The 18,073-nt window shown below is 54.4% G+C and overlaps 1 protein-coding gene across 2 annotated transcripts in view; it reads right to left on the reverse strand.

Moving 5' to 3' along the window:
* CLIP2 (CAP-Gly domain containing linker protein 2) overlaps positions 1 to 18,073 on the reverse strand; it is a 75,443-nt gene that overhangs the window by 20,680 nt on the left and 36,690 nt on the right. For both annotated transcript variants that reach the window (XM_060123251.1, XM_060123252.1), the window contains exons 4-8: positions 9,370 to 9,494; positions 7,670 to 7,883; positions 6,833 to 7,030; positions 5,825 to 5,928; positions 3,779 to 3,839 (exon numbers count right to left, since the gene is read on the reverse strand). In XM_060123251.1, the coding sequence (XP_059979234.1) occupies positions 3,779 to 3,839; positions 5,825 to 5,928; positions 6,833 to 7,030; positions 7,670 to 7,883; positions 9,370 to 9,494 (702 nt within the window). The remainder of the gene's footprint in view (positions 1 to 3,778; positions 3,840 to 5,824; positions 5,929 to 6,832; positions 7,031 to 7,669; positions 7,884 to 9,369; positions 9,495 to 18,073) is intronic.

Consider the following 18,073-nt stretch of genomic DNA (forward strand, 5'->3'; position numbering starts at 1 on the left):
TTCCAGAAGCATCTCACCATGCTGTGCCCTGCTCTGGCATCGGGGACAGGAAGGAGTGTAAGACAGGGGCCCCCCCAAGGGGCTTACATCTGGGGAGGGATGCAAACAATACGTGACCAGTGAGGACCATTTCAGACTGTGACTTGGCCTAGGAACAGAGCGAGGAGGGTGACGCAAAATCAAGGAGGCAGAGAAGGGCTCTCTGAGAAATACAATTTAAGGGGAGACCTGCAGGAAAAGCAGGAACCGGCTGACCAGGGCAGGGGTGGAGGAGAAACGAGGAACCAGCAGGTGCAGAAGCTCAGACAGAGCATGGGGTGTTCTAGCTCAGACAGGAGCCCCACATACCTGGAGCAGGGCTGGGTCCCCAGGGTCGTCCCTGGGCTACAGAGCCCAGCTTTTATCTAGAGTTGCGCCACCAGATGTGTGAGCAGGGAAGGGGCAGGATCTGATTTATGTTTTCAAGAGATTTGGTCATAGGCTGTCTGCAGTTTGCTTCAGAATAACCTGAGACAGGGCTGTGGATGGCGGTGAAACAAGAGTGGCCAGGAGCTGATCATCGTTGAAGCTGGGTGATGGGTAAATGGAAGTGCATCACACCAACCTCTCTACTTATGTTAAAATTTTTTCCCACGTTAAAAAATTTTAAAGATTCTTTTTGAAGGCTATCTGGCTTCAGTGTGGAACAAGAGAGGAAACACAGGGGCCAAACAGAGGGGTAACTTGTCCTAGGTCACCCACTGTGACCTGGTCCAGGAAGGTGGCGGCGGGGATGAAGACAATTTTGGAGGCAAGGTCAAGTGGGTTTCTGATGGAAGGATGAGGGAAAGAGAAGGTTCAAGATGAATTTTAGCTGCGGGGCCTGAGCAACCGTGTGGACTGTGGGTCCAATTACTGAGATGGGAAGGATAAGGGGGGTGCGGGGTGAAGGGGAGGCAGGAACAAACAGAGAGATCTGTCTGGGGCACGTTACATGTGGGGGGTGCTGTCCTGGGCTGAAGAGCATCTCCCCAAATTTCATGTCCACCTGGAACCTCAGAATGTGACCTCGTTTTGAATAGGGTCTTTGCACATGGAAGTAGTTACGATGACATCATACTGGGTTAAGGTGGGTCTGATGACTAGTGTCCTTATGAGAAGGTCACGGGAAGAGACACAGGAACACACAGGGAGGAAGGCCACGTGACGACAGAGGCAGTGATGCGGCGACAAGCCGAGGAACACCAGTGGCTGCCAGCCATCATCCTACCAGAGCTGGGAGAGAGGCATGGGACTGGCCGTGTCCACACCTTGATTTCAGACTTGTGGCCTCCAGCACCGTGAGAGCATAAATGTGTGCTGTCTGAAGCCACTGAATTGTGGTAGTTTTTTCCTGAAGCCCCGGGAACTACTACAAGTAGCTGTCACTTGCTCTTCCTGGTGGGGATGTCCAGTGGGTATACTGGTGTGGAGCTCAGGGGAGGACCAAGGGAATCGTGGGCTTATAAAGGGCATTAATGCCACAGACTGGACGCTCTCAGGGAGAGTGTGGACTGAGACTGAGCCCCTGGACAGGCCAACATTCAAGGTCAGGAAGGAGGTGAGAGGTTGGAATGGGGCACCTTGCGTAGCTGGGGGAGTGAGGACAGGAGAAGGACAAGCAGAGAACTGGGGTGACATAGCTGGAGGGGGACCAGAAGCTCAAGGATGTATTCTGGGTTTTATTTTTGACTTTTAAGACAGGTAAGGATGAGAGGGACTTTTGCCTTCTGGTTGCCATGAATATAGTCACAATAAAAACAGCAGCAACGGGGCTCTACTGCCCTTGGACTGAATTAGCTGTCTGTTACTGTCTGTCCCACCCCCACGCCTCTCCCAGCCAAGGCTGATTGGATCTGGGCTGGGCATCTGATCCAAAGCCAGCCAGCCCATTGGCTAGCCTGGGGCCAATCAGATTCTCCCAAGAGGACAGCTGGGAGACAGTGGGTGCTGGAGGCTGGGCGGATCCAGGAGGATGGGTGTCAGGGAGAAGGGAGCAGATGTGCCAGGAGACTTGCAGACACGGTGACAGACAGACAGACTGACCATGAGTCATGAGAAGAGGGAGGCCCCTCAGTGCGGGAGAATAGGCTCCATTTCTGATGCTGTTCCTCCTTCTGGTTCCCTGAACTGCCTGCCACTGGGGCTGTGAGACTTCCCTGCAGCCTTTCAGTAACCCCCGGATGACTGGACTTAGCAGGAGGGGTCTCTGTTCTTTGCAACCACAGGTGCTTTTCCCAGAAGCCCCCCCGCCCAGCCTCTGCAGGAGGGCAGCCGCCCAGCAGGAGAGCCTGCTACACATAACCACATGACCTGCCCCCTTGGCTAAGACGGAAACTTACACTGGAACACCCTGATACCAGGCTGGGGTCCCTACACCAGGCTGTGCCCCAGTATCCATCCTTTAGGCTCAGGCAGCAAAACCTGCCTCAACAGGGGCAGCTGTCCGTGACCCTAGATCACACATGTCTCTCCCCGAGCCATGGTCATCCAGGGACAGGACAGCCATGTGCACAATTTTGCTGGACGTTGGAAGTCATAGGGGTCTTAACACGGCTTTGTCACAAAATCAGAAACCGTAATTTCCCCTTGGAGCTCAGACATGATCTAGTGCAGTGATTCCCAAAGCATGGTCCCCAGACCAGCATCACCTGGCAACTTGTTAGAAATGCAGATTCTCGGGGCCCACCCAGACCTACCGAACGGCCACTCAGGCCAGGGCCCAGCATTTCGTGTCTGAACACACCCTCTAGGTGATGAATTCTCAAGTCTGAGAATCACTGACCTAGTTCAACCTCCTCATTTTACAGAGGAGCCAACAGAGGCCCAGGGAAAGGAAGAGGCTGCCCAAGGCCAATTAGGGCCAGGACCAGAGTGTGGAGAGGGACTGAACTGACTGCCCCCTGACCCATCTGACGATTCTGGGAGTCCTTGTCTTTTGTCACCTCCCAGGGAGCAGGAAGGGTCTCAGTGGAAAGGCACTCCTGCCCACCCAACTGTGAGCAGGCCTAATGAGCCCCGTGGTCTCCAAATGATTCGGTGAGGGGGGCTAGTGTTTGTCTTGGGGGGCAGGGATCCTTAAGTGCTTTACTCATTGATGTGAGCATCCTTCATCCCTCAGCTCAGAAAGGGTGGGTTGGATTGCAGAGTGAGAGTGAAAGGTCCAGACCCCTCGTCCAGGTGCTATAACTAAGGAGGCGCTGTAACTAGCCATTCTTACGGGTTGGATGCAGGAGTCAGGAGTCCTGGGTCCTGGTCCCACTGGCTGCTGACTTGCTCCATGACTGGGAGGGTCCCTTTGCCTTTCTGAGTCTGTTTTCCCGTCTATAAATTCTGTGACTCAACCACAAGCTATTTCCAGCCAAAATTTTACGTGGAATTCAAGATGAACACAGGGCCCAGGGAACACCTTTAGGGCTACTGCCCAAGAAAGAAGGGATGGGGGAGCCTGGCCACTATGTCCTCAGGCCCAGCTCTGTGGATGCCTTGGGTCCATTCCACCCAGCTGCTGACACAGGAAGCATGGTCCCTCTGGGGCTCCTGGAGCTGAGCCATTCCCACTTCTGACACCTGAGTCTCTCATGACTGCCACCCCCGCCCCCGCCAGGGTATGATCTTTGACCCTTCCCCATTTCTTCCTTGCAATACCCCCGCCCCCTCCCAGGGGGCCCAGAGTTGCTGCCTAGACCTCATGGCCATTTGCCCTTCGAGGGCTGGGCTTGGGGTGCAAGCCTGGGGTGGGGGGGCCTTTGATCATTACCTCCAGGTCTCCCTTGGTGATGGACTCCTCCTCCACTCGGAACTGCAGGTCCTCCACCTTCCTGCAGGGGGAGAGGGGGCTGAGTGAGCATCACCCAGAGGGGTGGGCTTTGCCAAGTCAGCAATAGCAGAGAGAGCCAAGGCCACAGGTGGCCCAAAGTCCACACTCAGATTATGCAGAAGACACTGCCCAAAGCCCCAGGTTCCCGGAAACATCCAGCCCTCCCAATTCACTGATCCATGCTCTACACAGAGAACACTGGCTTCTCTAAAATAGACACTGCTTTGGGAAAGATCCTCAGTGTTCTCCTTACTTGCTGCAAGAAATAAATCCTTCCTTCTGCAAAAAAATAAAAAAAATAAAAAATAATACACACACACACACACACACACACATATAAAATAGGAATGTTTAATGCAACATCCTTCCCCGCTAGGGTGGTTGTGGAAATAAAAAACAGAATGGATAGTAAATGGAAGCACTAACAGCTGTTTTCATCACAGCAGGGAACAGACATGTCGCATGGAACAGTCTGTGGGGAAGGAGGCCAGGTGGGCTTCTTCCCCTACTGACCCCATTCTCATTCCCTCCCCTCAAAATCAGGGCCCAGAGCCCCAGCCCCCACTGCTTGGGCTGCTCCCTGATGTGGAGGGCCCCCAACGCCCTGCTGCAAGTGTGGGGCCCACCCTCAAGGAGACACCCACCCACCCCCGAGAGAGCACAGGGAAGAGACACAGGCACATTACAGCTCACAAAGCTGCTACTCCTGGGGCCTCGTGACAGCTCCCAGCAGAGGATGAAACTAAGGCCCAGAAAGGGCCAGTGACCTGCCCAAGGTCACACAGCAAGTGCAGGGCAATGCTGGGACTTGCACCCAGGCCTTCCTGAACACAACTCCCACGACGTCTCAAAGGTCTGTTTTTGTTTGTTGGCATCAGGCACGTTGCCATGGGAACCAGATGTGTGGGCCCCACCGACCCTCTCAGGCAGATATGAATAAGCCCTCCTGTCTCCAAGTCAGACAGTAACAACAGCTCGTGGAGCACATGCCTCAGCTGAAAGCCCAAAACCAGACCCAAGTCGGGGGGAGGTGGAGGGCTGGGTCTGGGAGGTGCTACTGTGCAGGGGAGCAGAGGAAGCTGCAGAAATCTGTGTGTCAGCAGCTAGGAGACAAAGGGAGGCTTCTGGGCTGAGGGAAACCCTTGTCAGGCCCTAGTCAGCTCTGAGTTCCACCAGGTGACCCAGGACCAAGTCAGGCCGGAGTCCCCACACGGAGGGAACACAACTCCCACTTGCCACTGGCAGGACAGCAAGAGCCAGTGGCACCACTAACAGGCTGGTGACCTCAGGCAAGTCCGTTCCCTGCTCTGAGCCTCAGTTTTCTTTTCTGTGACCTGGGGGGCAAAACCTGCCTCCTGGGCTAACTGTGAGCCAGAGAGAGACAGAGCAGGTAAAGCGCCCCCAGCCCCGGGGCTGAGCCCCAGGCGCAAGGTGTTTCCAGGGGCCTTTTCCTGCTGCTTCTCTGAGCCTCGGTTTCCTGACACATGAAATGGGAATGAAGCTTCAGGACACGGGCTGTGAGCTCCACGTGAGGGACCTGATGCAGAAGGGGTGTTCCCTGCGCTGAACTGGGTCACGGGGTGGGGACATCGGATGCACGTCTCCCTAGTGAGAGGTCCCCCCACCCGCCTGGGCGTTCTCATGATGCTGCATGAGCCGAGCTGGGTAGGAACGGTGAACCCCACGTCAGGAAGGAAAACAGTGACGTATGTAGTGTCTCCCATGTGCTCAGTGTCATGCTGGGTGCTTTACTGGAGTTATCTCGTAAGTCCTCCCAACAGCCTGCAGAGATGGGGATCATCACCCCACTTCGCAGATGAGACGACTAAGGCCCGCAGAGCTCATGTCACCAGCCCAGGTGACACAGCCAGTACGTGGTGGAGGCGGGGTTTGTGCCTGCTGGTCCCGAGCCTTGCTTTTCCTGGTCATCCTTAACAAGGCTCTGGGAAAGTGTCCTGCCAGGACCAGGACAGGAGCGGCACCTACCTCCTCTCCTCCTCCAGCTGGTTGGACAGGTCCACCTTCTCTTTCCGCACGCTCTCCACCAGCAGCCGGGCCCGCTGCAGCTTCTCCTCTGCCTCTGCAACATACTGGGCCCCAAGCGAGGGCCAGGACAGGGTCAGCCTCCTCCTGGGGACCGGGAGCCAGGTGGGGGACGGGTGGGTGTGGAGGGGGTGCAAGGAGCCAGGCCTGGAACCCAGCCACCCCTACTCCCCTGCCAGCCCTAGTCTGACCGGAACCGTGGACCTAGATGTGAGGGAAGAGGGCCGGCTGAGTGCCAGGGACGGGAACCTCAGGTCCACCTGCCCCCAGTACCTGCCACCTCCCTCAGCCCTTGAGGGCCTAAGACCTATTGTCTTGTCAAGGCCCCTGTCACGGCACACACGAGCTTGGCCTTAGTAATTCCAGAACCCGAGGGAAGAGTGAGCCTGGCTCCAAACGGGGACAGGGGCCTAGGAGGGAGCTCCCACGTGGGGAACAAGCAGCAGGGAAGGGTAGACACATGACAGCAGCAGAGCCAAGGCTATGGGCAAGGACTTCCTTCCCTGAAACCCAACCCAGGAATCAATCTGCTCGAAAGCACGGTCTGAAATGTGGACAGAGGTACCCCAAAAATGTTTACATCAGGATTATTTAGAAAAAGTGAGGAATTGGAAAACAACCTAAACACCAGCAGGGGACAGGCCACGTCAGTAAGGACACGGCCCGCAACAGACGGCCACGCAGTCCTTCAAACGGGGAAGAATTTTCCATGACCTAGAAATCGTGCTCGCACTATAGGAAGTAGGAAAAAGCAGGACACGCAACTTTGTATCGAGGTTCTGGAGGTGGAATGTGGACCTACCACTGGAAGGAAATTCACCAGGAGGATGAGGGGTGTTGGTAACATGCGTCTCAGTTTTCTCTGCTCACTGAGCGTGACTGAGGGACAAGAATGGCCCGAGGAGACCGCTGGTGCCCTCCGGGTGCTCCGTGGCCCTGCCTGCCACCCACCTGCTCATGCTGTGCCTTGAGCAGGGCGATCTCCTTCTCCACCTCACAGATGTGGCTCGTGGCCTTGGCCACCTCGGCCCGCTCCAGGTCCCGTTCAGCCAGCAACTGCTCGATGTGCTGCTGTTTCTCCTTCAGCGCCTCTTGCAAGGCAGTCGTGCCCGAGATCTTGCGGGCATAGCGCGAAGAGGTCTCCGTGAGCTGCAGGAAGGCGTGGGTGCAGGCAGGACTCAGGGATGCGGAGCACCGTCCAGGCAACCCACCACTACCCAGCAAGTGGGGGGCCCAAGTGCCTCAACTCCTGGGGTTCGGTTCCTCCCCTCCCAGGGCCCTAGACACTCTGCCTAGTTATGTAGAGGGAATCATGATGTTTGCGATCCAGGGAACTTCCTCTCTCAGCAGAGTCACAGCCCCTGGGGGTCTGCCTCAAGGTGGGCTCTCTCACCTGGGCCACCTTCTCCTGGACTAGGAGGAACCTCCCGTGTAGACAGAGCTCTGCTGGAAGGGCAACCTCACCTTCCCTCCTCACCCAAGGTGGCTGTGCCAGCCTTTCTAAAGCACCTGCCCTGCACCTGTATCACCTGTGTGCACCTGTATTACCTGCCCTGCCTCTGTATGACCCTCTTTAACTCCCAGGGAAGGGCTTAAGCTACTGACAAATCGGTAATATAAAAATAACAATAAATGTAAATGGGTCAATTTCTCTGTTAAAAAATATATACTTTCATCTTTGTTCAAAAACTCCAAACTGACGGATGCCTGGAACCAGAGCAAGTCAGGGGACAACTGGGTCTCTCTGTCCCCGCCCCACTCCCATACACACACCAGGGTATCCCTCACCAGGCCACTGCGGCTGGGCCGGCCCCCCACGGAGGAGGCCACAGAGCTGACAGAGCTGATGGAGGAACTGCTGGGACTGTGGGTCAGTGCCGAGACTCCCATGGCCATGCGCTTGGTCTTCTTGGCCTTGGCTGGGCTGGTGGATGGGAAGCCGATGCGGATTACCTTGTGGATGGGTGCGAAGAGACCAAACTTGGGTGGGCACTGGAAGTACCTGGAGAGGTAGGAGAGACCATGCTGCTGTCACAACCCCACAGCCTGGAGCCTGGCCTGCCTCCCCTACCTCTTCAGAGCCCAGCAGAGAGAGGCTTCTCCTGGGGGACCCGTCACCCACACCCTAAGACCAATAGACAGGACTCCCAGAAAGGGAATAGAGGTGAGCAGGGCCTGATGTTCTGCATAGCCATGAACAGCGGTTGGGCATATTTCTGGGGGATGGGGGAATAACAATTACCGAGCACCTGCTCTATGCCAGTCCCTTTACATAAATGCTCATTTCGATCCCCCAACACTCTATTGTTATCCATATTTCACAGACGAGATTTAGGCTCAGAGAGGTTAAGTGACCTGCCCACAGTCAGAGAGCTGGTTAAATGGCAAAGCTGAGACTGGACCCAGTGGACTCCAAAGCCCACTGTGCTTTGTCTCCCAAACATCAGTCAGAGGCCCCCAGCCGTACCTGCAGCCCCACTCTCATGGCTGCCTCTGGACCACCCCCAGCCCCAAGGCTCTCTGCCCATGGAGCCCCCGAATGGAGAAGCAGAAGCCTGAAGGAGGCACCTCAGGCATGGGGTGAGGGATGCTGCCCAACCTGTCCCTGGATTCTGGAAGCAAGAGTAAATTGAGAGAAACATCCGTCTCGAAAACAGGAAGGCAAGTGTTGTCATGGAAGTCTGGATCGTCTTCTCTCAAAACCTCTCTAGCCATGGATTCCACGTGGGACCAGGGACCTAGTTCTGTCCAGTTTCCCGCTCACCTTGAAACTGCCACCCCACCTGCCTCTTCCCACATTCAGGTCTTTGTGCAGCCTGACCCCCAGCCTAGCACACCTTCCTTCTCAGAGCTGTCGCAGCCTCACCTGGACGACAGAACCGAGCCCAGGGACAGCCAACACAGGCTCGCAGGCCACCGTGCCTTACCCCACACCCCCGACACTGCTCAGTCACAGCATCAACCCCCCCCCAAAGGGCCCAGCATGGCCTCAGACCTTCTCAACCCAGCATTCCTGGTAGTCAATTCCCTTTAATCAGAGATGCTGAGAAACCCGGGACCCAGCTGTGACCCTAACCTTGGCTGTAGAGCACCAAGCACTGTCTGATTATTTCCTGTGTCACCCAGGGCAACTCTCAGAAGGCAGGACCCCTGCCTCTCCTTTTCTGGTGCTCCCACCTCACTTAGTCATGGGTGGCAGGGGGAGGGGAACCCAGGGACAGATGACTCTCCTAGCGCTTGCTCGTGACTCTCTGTGTGGCCTTGGGCAATGACCTCTCTGGCCTTGGTTCTCTGATCTGTAAAATGGGGGTGACAGTCCCGCCACCTGCTTCCGTGAGCTGCTATGACAGAAGGGAGGTGGCAGCATCTGTACATGGCATCTGGCACAGCCACCCAGATGCTTAACACTGGCATTCTCAGATGCCCCAACCCCGACCCCTGCACCCACCCTAGGAGAAGAGGACTCCCTTCCTCCCTCCCCACCATACCTGGTGCCCGCCACTGCCCCATCATTCTTCCCAAGGGGCTCGTCCAGCTCCACGCCACACCACTCGCCCTTGGCAAAGTCTGTCTCCCCGACGTACCGTACCACACCAGTCTTCGTCCCACCAACCTATAGGCACACAGAGAGACTCAGGTCCAGAGGATGCAGTGGGAACTGCGGAGAGGGCACAGGCACCCAGGTGCCCGGGCTCATCCCACGCCTCCCTTCCAGTGTGCAAGGGCCAGGGGAGATGAGGAGGAGGCCCAAGGACAGCTGGGAGGGGTACAGGTATAAACAGTGCTTCCCAGGGCTGTCCCAAGCAAGAGCTCTGGAGTCAGGAAGACAGACCTGCGTTCAAACCCTGCCATTTACAAGCTGTATGAGCTTGGGCAAGTGACCTAACCTCTCTGAGCTCCAGCATCTTCATCTGTCAAAATGGCTTTTGTGAAGATTAAGTACTAAATGTGCAGTGTCTGGAGCATACTAGAGTCTCAATAAACGTTATCCATAAAAATGGTTTAGGGGGTGGGAGGGAGACGCAAGAGGGAGGAGATGGGGGATATATGTATATGTATAGATGATTCACTTTGTTATAAAGCAGAAACTAACACACCATTGTAAAGCAATTATACTCCAATAAAGATGTTTAAAAAAAAAAAAAAGGTTTAGGGAATTCCCTGGCAGTCCAGTGGTTGGGACTCCACGCTTTCACAGCCGAGGGCCCGGATTCAATCCCTGATCAGGGAACTGAGATCCCACAGACCGAGCTGTGCGGCCAAAAGGAAAAAAAAATGGTTTGAATGGAGGTTGCCAGGAGCTGGGCAGAAAGGGAAGTGGGGAGTTGTTTAATGGGAATACAGTTTCAGTTTCGCAAGATGCAAAAGACCTGTTGCACAACAATGTGAATATACTTAATACTACCGAATTGTACGCTCAAAAATGGTTAAGAAGGTAAATGTTACGTTACGTGTATTTTACCACAATTAAAATAACTCAGGACAGGCCAATAATCAGGAATACTACTGTAACGATGATTTAAAAAACTTTCAATTCAAGTTATATATATACATAAAGTTTTACATATATATATATATACACATATACGTATATATATATACATATATATATATATATATATATATACACTCCCAAAGCCTTAAAAAACCTTATGTTTCTCCACCTCTCCCCAGAAGCACTTTCACTCTTTAAGATGAAGTTTTTGGTGTTGACCTCCATATTTCTAAATGACACGCTAATATTGCTACTTGTCAATTTTTCAATTTGGGGGTGACATCCATCTACGTCTCATCAGGGAAGGGCAGGCGTTGCCTCCCCATCACCAGGCTGCACACACCCCTACTGGGTTTCTACCCCTGCCACGCAGTGATGGCTTCATTTTGATCAGACTCCATTAAATAAATTAATAAATTAAATTTATTAAACTTAATTTCCTTAAATGTATCTTCTAGTACTTCTATCTTAAATTTATCTTCTAGTACTTCTGTGATGTTTCTTGTGTCTGCAATCAGGTTTTTCATTATCCAGAGCTTTTTTGTTGAATATCCGTATTTATATTCCGTGGCTTTCTGTTCAGATTTGACACGGGTATCACCTTCTCTTATTTCTCACAGGACCGGCCACCCTCCCCAGAGAAGAAGCTTCTGCGCCCTCTAGAGGGTGGAGGCTTGGCCGCCAGTGATCTAGGAGCAGAATGAGGGAGAAGCCAGTGGGAAAAAGGGGCTCGGCTTTTAGGATAGACATGTTCATTTAATCCTCCCTTTTCAGTCCAACATGCCAGGGGTTCCCCCATCCAAAGACTCCTTCTCTGAACCTCTCACGAGACAACCACTCATCCCAGACGTCTGCTGGAGGGGCAGTCACCGCACAGAGGTTGAGTCTGAAGATTTTTCAAACAACGTCAGCTCCATTTCCAGAGGCCACCACACGGCTGACTTCCCATCCTCAGGGGGCTTCTGAGGGAAACACTGACTGCTTCTCTGCTTTCCCCGCGGCTGCCTGTGTGCTGGGCTGCACTGGGTTTCCAGTGGTATTTCTGCTGTCTCCTCTCCTGTTCTCTTTATCCTTGAGGGTTTAATACCTTTTTTTTTTTTTAAATCCCTTCACTGTCATTCTAGTGCAAATTCAGGAAAGGGTGAAAATAAATGTGTGTGTTTATCTACTGTGTTTATCTGAACCAAAATAGGACTTTCTAAATGCTACCTTCTCTGACACCCTTAAGTATGCCTCAGGTGTGCCCGAAAGGAACCAGCTCCCTAATTAAAACTCACTCTATTCCCACCATTTCTTAAGGACTGGCTACGTGCCAGGCACATTGAAGACATGAATTCTAAACCTTGCAATTCAGGAGCTCCCTGGTGGCCTAACGGTTAGGATTCTGCGCTTTCACTGCAGTAGCCCGGGTTCAATCTCAGGTTGGGGCACTAAGTCCCGCATGCCGCGGCGCACAACAAAAGAACAAAACAAATCCCCAAAGCCATAAGGGAATACTACGAACAATTACATGCCAACAAATTTGACAACCTAGAAGAAATGGACAAGTTTCCCCCTCACCAGACCCCACTGCATGTGTGCCAGGCCCTGCCCTCCAAGGCATGAGACCTTTCCCTTCTTTCTTTATTATATTTAACCTGTCTTTACCGTACAAAATTAATAGACTTTTTTTAAGATGTTGCTTTTTAAAATTTATTTATTTGGCTGCATCAGGTCTTAGTTGTGGCATGTGGGATCTTCATTGCAGCGCGTGGACTTCCCTCTAGTTGCAGCGCGAGGGCTCAGTAGTTGTGGTGTGTAAGCTTAGCTGCCCTGCAGCATGTAGGATCTTAGTTCCCCAACCAGGGATTGAACCCGCACCCCCTGCGTTGAAAGGCGGATTCTTAACCACTGGACCACCAAGGAAGTCCCTAATAGACTTTGTTTTATAGAGATATTTTAGGTTTCTGGAAAATTTGAGCAGAAAATACAGAGAATTTCCACATATCCCCTCACCTCTTGCCCCTACAGTTTCCCCTTATTAACACCCTGCATCAGTGGGGTGCCTTTATTACAATGGTGAGCCAACAAACTGTTATTAACTAAAGTCCATAGTTTACATTAGGGTTCACTCTAGGTGTTGTACATTCTATGGACTTTGAGATATATAATGACTCGTACCCACCATTATAGTATCACACAGAATAGTTTCACTGCCCTAAAAATGCTCTGTGTTCCACTATTTATCCCTCCCTCCCCTACCCCCTGGTAACCAACGATCTTTTACTGTCCCCAAAGTTTTGTCTTTTCCAGAACGTCATACAGTTGGAATCATATAGTACGTGGCATATTCCCACTGGCTTCAGTCACTTAATACTACGCATTTAAGGTTCCTGAATGTCTTTTCATGGCTCGACAGCTCAGTTCCTTTTAGCCTTGAGTAACACGCCACTGTCCGGATGCACCTTAGTTTATTTATCCATTCACCTACTGAAGAACATCTCGGTTGCTTCCAAGTTTTAGTAATTAGGAATACAGTTGCTAGAAATATTTGTGTGCAGGTTTTCATGCAGATATGTCAGCTCATTTGCGTAAGTACCAAGGAGCAGGACTGCTGAATCGCGTGGTGAGAGTATGTTTAGTTTTGTAAGAAGTGGCCAAGCTGTCTTCCTAAGTGCCTGTGCATTTTGCATCCTGGCCCTCCCCTGCAATGCACCAGAGTCCCTGTAGCTCCACTAAGGGACTGTCCCTCCCCACACCCCCACTGGGGGACAGGCTGGGCCCCAGTCTCCAGAGGGATGAGCCCCACCCGCTCCTTTTCCAGCCCCTGAGGGTTATCTGTGAGGCTGGAATCCCCACTGGCCTGGGCCAAACAGCGACTACATCCCGGGTCTCATAAAACAAGGGAGGTGGGCAGATTGAATTTATCTGTTTCTCCGGGATTTTCCTGAGGAAGTTAAAACAGGTGACTCGTTTAAAATAAACCCATGCATCTCGCCCACAAGGACAGACAGCTCTGCCATCAGGAGGCTGGGGCAAGTCCCCCCGTCTCACAGGGCAGCCATGAGGGTCCAGTGAGGGGCTCATTTCCAAGGCCTGGGGCAGCACCTGCTGGGCCGCTGGGGCGGAAGAGCAGAGCAAGCGGGGAAGGAGGGGGTCCTGGTAGGAAAGAGGCTGCCCGGGAGAGACGGGCAGGTGAGTGGTGCCACTGGGCCACCTTCAGGGAGATGAGGGGACAGAGGTGAGCAGCCCCTCTCGGTGACCCTCCCTGACCATGTCCACGGTCGCTGACCTGAACAGCTAGTGAGGGGCATCTGGGGCTCAACTAGCTTTTGCGGCATCGACGTCATACACGAGGTACCTCACTCGCTCTCAGGACCACCTGGCAGGGCCGTGAGTCATTCACTGAGCAGAGGGTTTGAGCGCCTTCCTGGCACCAGGCTCTGTTGCAGGCACTGGGGGAGCAACCATGTGAGCGAAACGCCACAACCTTCCTCGTCAGGGCGGGAAGCAGACAGCCCAGCAGTAAGTGAGCAAATGCTGTCATTCCAGGCGGATGACAAGGGCTACGTGGAAGAGTACCGGAGGGCCCCGTCTCCAAGAGGTGACACCGGCACAGAGGCCTAACGGAAGCGGGACAGTGAGCTGTGGGGAGCCCTGGGGTCAGAGTCCCAGGTGGAGGAGGTCAGCAGGGCACAGCAGAGGCACTGACCTGGTACGGGAGCAAAGAGAAGGAGGCCAGGGCGGCCGAGTGCAGCCAGGACGGAGGGCGAAGTCAGATCATACGAGGGTGGGCGGGCAGACCACAAGGGTCTGGGGGCCATGGGAAGATGGGTGGGTTTTATCCCACATGAGACGGGGCCTCCTGGAGTGTTGGGCCCTGAGAGGGGGCAGGGAGACCCAGGAGGGGGCGGCAGTTCCACTGCTGGAGAGAGAGGACCTGCCCACAGAGGCGGGGGGCTGGGGACCAGCTGGGGTGTATTTTGGAGGCGGCACCAGAGGCCTGATTGTGAATCACGTGGTCAGGAGGAGAGAAAAACAGGACGCAAGGCCAACTGCCAGGTTCCTGGATTGGTCTGCCGGAGACACGTGTGCCATTTACTGAGATGGGGAGGATGGGGGGAGGACGGTGGGGCGGGGGAGCAGGTCGGGGATGGGGGTTGGGTGTGTTATAGTTTGCACTGTGTTCCCCAAAAAGACATGCTGAAGCCCTGACTCCCACGACTATGAGAGTAACCTGATTAAAAAACAGGGTCTCTTATGGGAGTTCCCTGGCGGCCTAGCGCTTAGGATCCCGGGCTTTGACTGCCGTGGCCCGGGTTCAATCCCTGGTCGGGGAACTGAGATCCTGCAAGCTGTGCGGCACGGCCAATAAACAAACAAACAATTACATAAATAAAAATAGGGTCTTTTAGATGTGATCACATTAGGATGAGGTCATGAGGGCGGGCCCTAATCCAGTATGACTGGTGTCCTTGTAAGAGAAGAGACACGGAGGGAAGAAGGCCATGTAAAGACTGAGGCAGAGACTCAAGGAGTGCACCTACAAGCCAAGGAATGCCGAGGAGTGCAGGCAACACCAGGACCCAAGAGAAGGGCATGGAGCACATGCTTCCCTTGATCCTTCAGAGACAGCATGGCCCTGCCAACACCTGGGATTTCAAATGTCTAACCTCCAGAACTTGGAGAGCGTACACTTCTCTTTTAAGTCATCCAGTTTATGGTACTCGTTACAGCAGCCATAGGAAACTAATGCAGGTTAAGTGGAGATGTTGACTAAGGGCTTGACACACGAGACAGGAGATGGAACCCTGATGGAACCCAGCCAGAAGCCCCATGACACACAGAGGAAGCAGGAGGCAGCTCTAGTACCTCCTGGGCCCCCTGCCTCACCTGGCTCTGCCCCCCATTAGCAGAGCCTGAACACGGAGGCCCAGCAGCCCTGTGTGCTCGGTGGGCCACCGAGTCCCCTCCTGCTCACCCCTCCCCGCTCCCAACAGACACCAGCTCCCTCTGCCTGAGCACCCAGGACAGCAGCCCCCAGGATGCCCCCTGGCCAGTCCTCACAAACCTCTCCCGTCTACAGCCAGGCCTCACACTGGGCATCACAGCACTTGCCCCTCAGCTGTGAAGACTCCGGGGTGAAGAAACAACACCCAGAACAAGGAAAGAAAACCAGCCTTTCCCGAGGGCTCACTACATGCCGGGAGTCTTCCTTATTCTAATTATTTGTTTGTTTGTTTATTTATTTATGCCATGCCATGGCATGCGGGGTCTTAGTCCCCCTATCAGGGATGGTACCCACGCCCCCTGCAGTGGAAGCTCAGAGTCTTGACCACTGGACCGCCAGGGAAGTCCCTTCCTTATTCAATTTATACAAATCCTACGAAATGGGAATATCAGGCCCATTTTAAAGATGAGGAAACTGAGGCTCAGCACCCTGCCCTGGGACACTGCTGTGAAGGGCAGAGCTGAGCTCATGCCCAGGCCTGTACACCCCAGAGGCCACCTTGCAGCCTCTACACTACAGATGGCCCTGCTGGGTGTCAGTTCTCAGCAGAGTGGTGGGAACTTGACCGGGGCCTGAGGAGAGAGGGAGACACCTGCAGAGAGAAAACCTCATTCCTCATCTCTCAGGAGGCTGGTCCCACACTGCCCAGGCCAGCTGCTGAGGGGGCAGCAGGCAGGACACAGCCCTGCAGAGAACCTACCCACCCAGTGCAGAGGGGCCGGGCTGCTCAGACCGCCTCACGGGCTGGTACACTCTGGGTTATCTGCAAGGCCAGGCTGCACCGGCAGGGAGCTTTGGGATACGCCGGGAGAGGGTGTCAGCAGTAGAGGCGATTCCCTGGAAAGGTTTCTTGGTCCACCCTCCTCAGGATGCTTCTGTGGCCAGTACATGAAGGGACATAAAGGGGCAGAGACTTCAAGTACTTGGAGATGCTCCACTCAGATCCCGCTTCCAGGAAGCCCTTGCTGCCCTGCTGTGCGGAGTCCCTCGCCTGAGATGGGGCACTCACATGCGGTGACTGAGAGAGGCCGGGGCAGAAAGGCCCGGACACGTTGGCTCAGCATGGGACGCTGTGATGGGCAATCTCGCTCCAGAGCTGCCCCAGGTTGGCCGAGACTCTGTCTGGCCTGCAGAGCGGTCTGACTTCTCCCTCTGCCCAATCTTTCACAGAAGTTAAAAGCCCTAAGAAACACCCCAAACCCCACCTTGGCGCCTACTTTTGGAGAACCCGACCCTCCACAGCAACCTATGAGCCATCTGACATCTTTGGGGGTCAGAGCTCTCCCATTACCCCACTGACATCCATTCCTTGCGGCTTTGGCCCTGGGGCACCTCTTGGAGCCACAAGCAACCAGCCAGGCCTCTTCCTTCCTGAGACAGCCTCCTCTGGTCCTTGCTGATCATACCCCATGCTGGCAACCGTAGCTACCAAGATACTTCCAGCCCTCCACCTGGACTGCTGGATCCACTCGGGGTGGGGGGGATACAGAGGACATTCCAGGACTGATAGACAGAAGCCCAGGCCAGCCCATGATGTGCTGTGTGACCCCAGGCAACCGCTCACCCTCTCTGGCCTTCACGGTCCTTCCCTGTACAATGAGTGATTAAGGCCCGGTGGTCTCTGCCCCAGAAGGCCTGTCTGAGTCTGGATCAGCCCCCGGGTGGGGCTGTCTTCCTACCCCTCTTCTGTGCCACGAGTTCTCAAGCTGCCTTTCTACATAGTCTCGGTTCCTGCTTCTCCGTTAATTCCCCTGGAATGTCTCTTCTCTTCCACGACCTAAATCCCAAACTAATGGCTGGCTCTAGAGTCTGCCGCACCAGCCCTGCTGCCTCTGGAGAAACATCCCTAAAACCACGCGGACAGACCCACTTCCTGGGGTGGACCCTCGGGACCACACCCTGGGGAACACACAGCAGCTATGTCTCCACCAGCTAGGCAGCTGAGTGCCCCCCCATAGGCTCCCCGGGCCTGGAAGGTGCCCAGGACCAAAGGGAGTGGTGGGTGTTCCCAGGCAGAAGGAAATAGAGAGGTGGCCTGGGATGCCAGGGTCCCACCGGCCTGGGCCAGTGGGCCTGGGTCCCGTCTCAGCTGTGCCAGGCATGTTCTAAAAGTCTGCGTGTCCTTGGACAAGTCATTGCATCTCTCTGCTCCCACCTCTGCCATGCGCCCCAACTCCAGACACCCAGGATCCTTGAGTACTTCCCCAAACTCACCCAGTCCGAGCTACGGGAGCACTCGGGGAGGGAGGATTTCAGAAGAGGAAGTTGGGGCGGAATAGAATGGTTCAATGCTGGAGGAATTTCAGGGATTAGCCAGAAAGGTTATCTGTGTGCGCGCGCGCGCCTGTGTGTGTCCTGGGGCGGGGGAGGGGCCGAGGGCGGGAAGGACAAAGGCAGGACAGCCCAGCTCTGCCACTTCTACTCTGGGTGCTGTGGGAAACTCAGGCCTGATTCTCATCCTCAGCCTGTAAAACGGAACAATGCGCATGTGCGTCGTGGGCAGCTGGGATAGTAAAAGGTGAGTCCATGCAGCTCAGTGTGGAAACTCCAAACCACACCTGAAACTTCTGCCAGTTTCGCTCTGGCAGGCATGTGACAAGATGCCCAGTATTTAAGTGACACTATTCCAGCAAGGTCAGGCATGTTCCCCCTGTGTCACCCTCCCAGGGGTTCCTCCGGGGGCCAGGGCCCCTCAGGGTTGAAGAGG

The sequence above is a fragment of the Lagenorhynchus albirostris genome, chromosome 15 (genome assembly GCF_949774975.1).
Source record: "Lagenorhynchus albirostris chromosome 15, mLagAlb1.1, whole genome shotgun sequence".
Lineage (NCBI taxonomy): Eukaryota > Metazoa > Chordata > Mammalia > Artiodactyla > Delphinidae > Lagenorhynchus > Lagenorhynchus albirostris.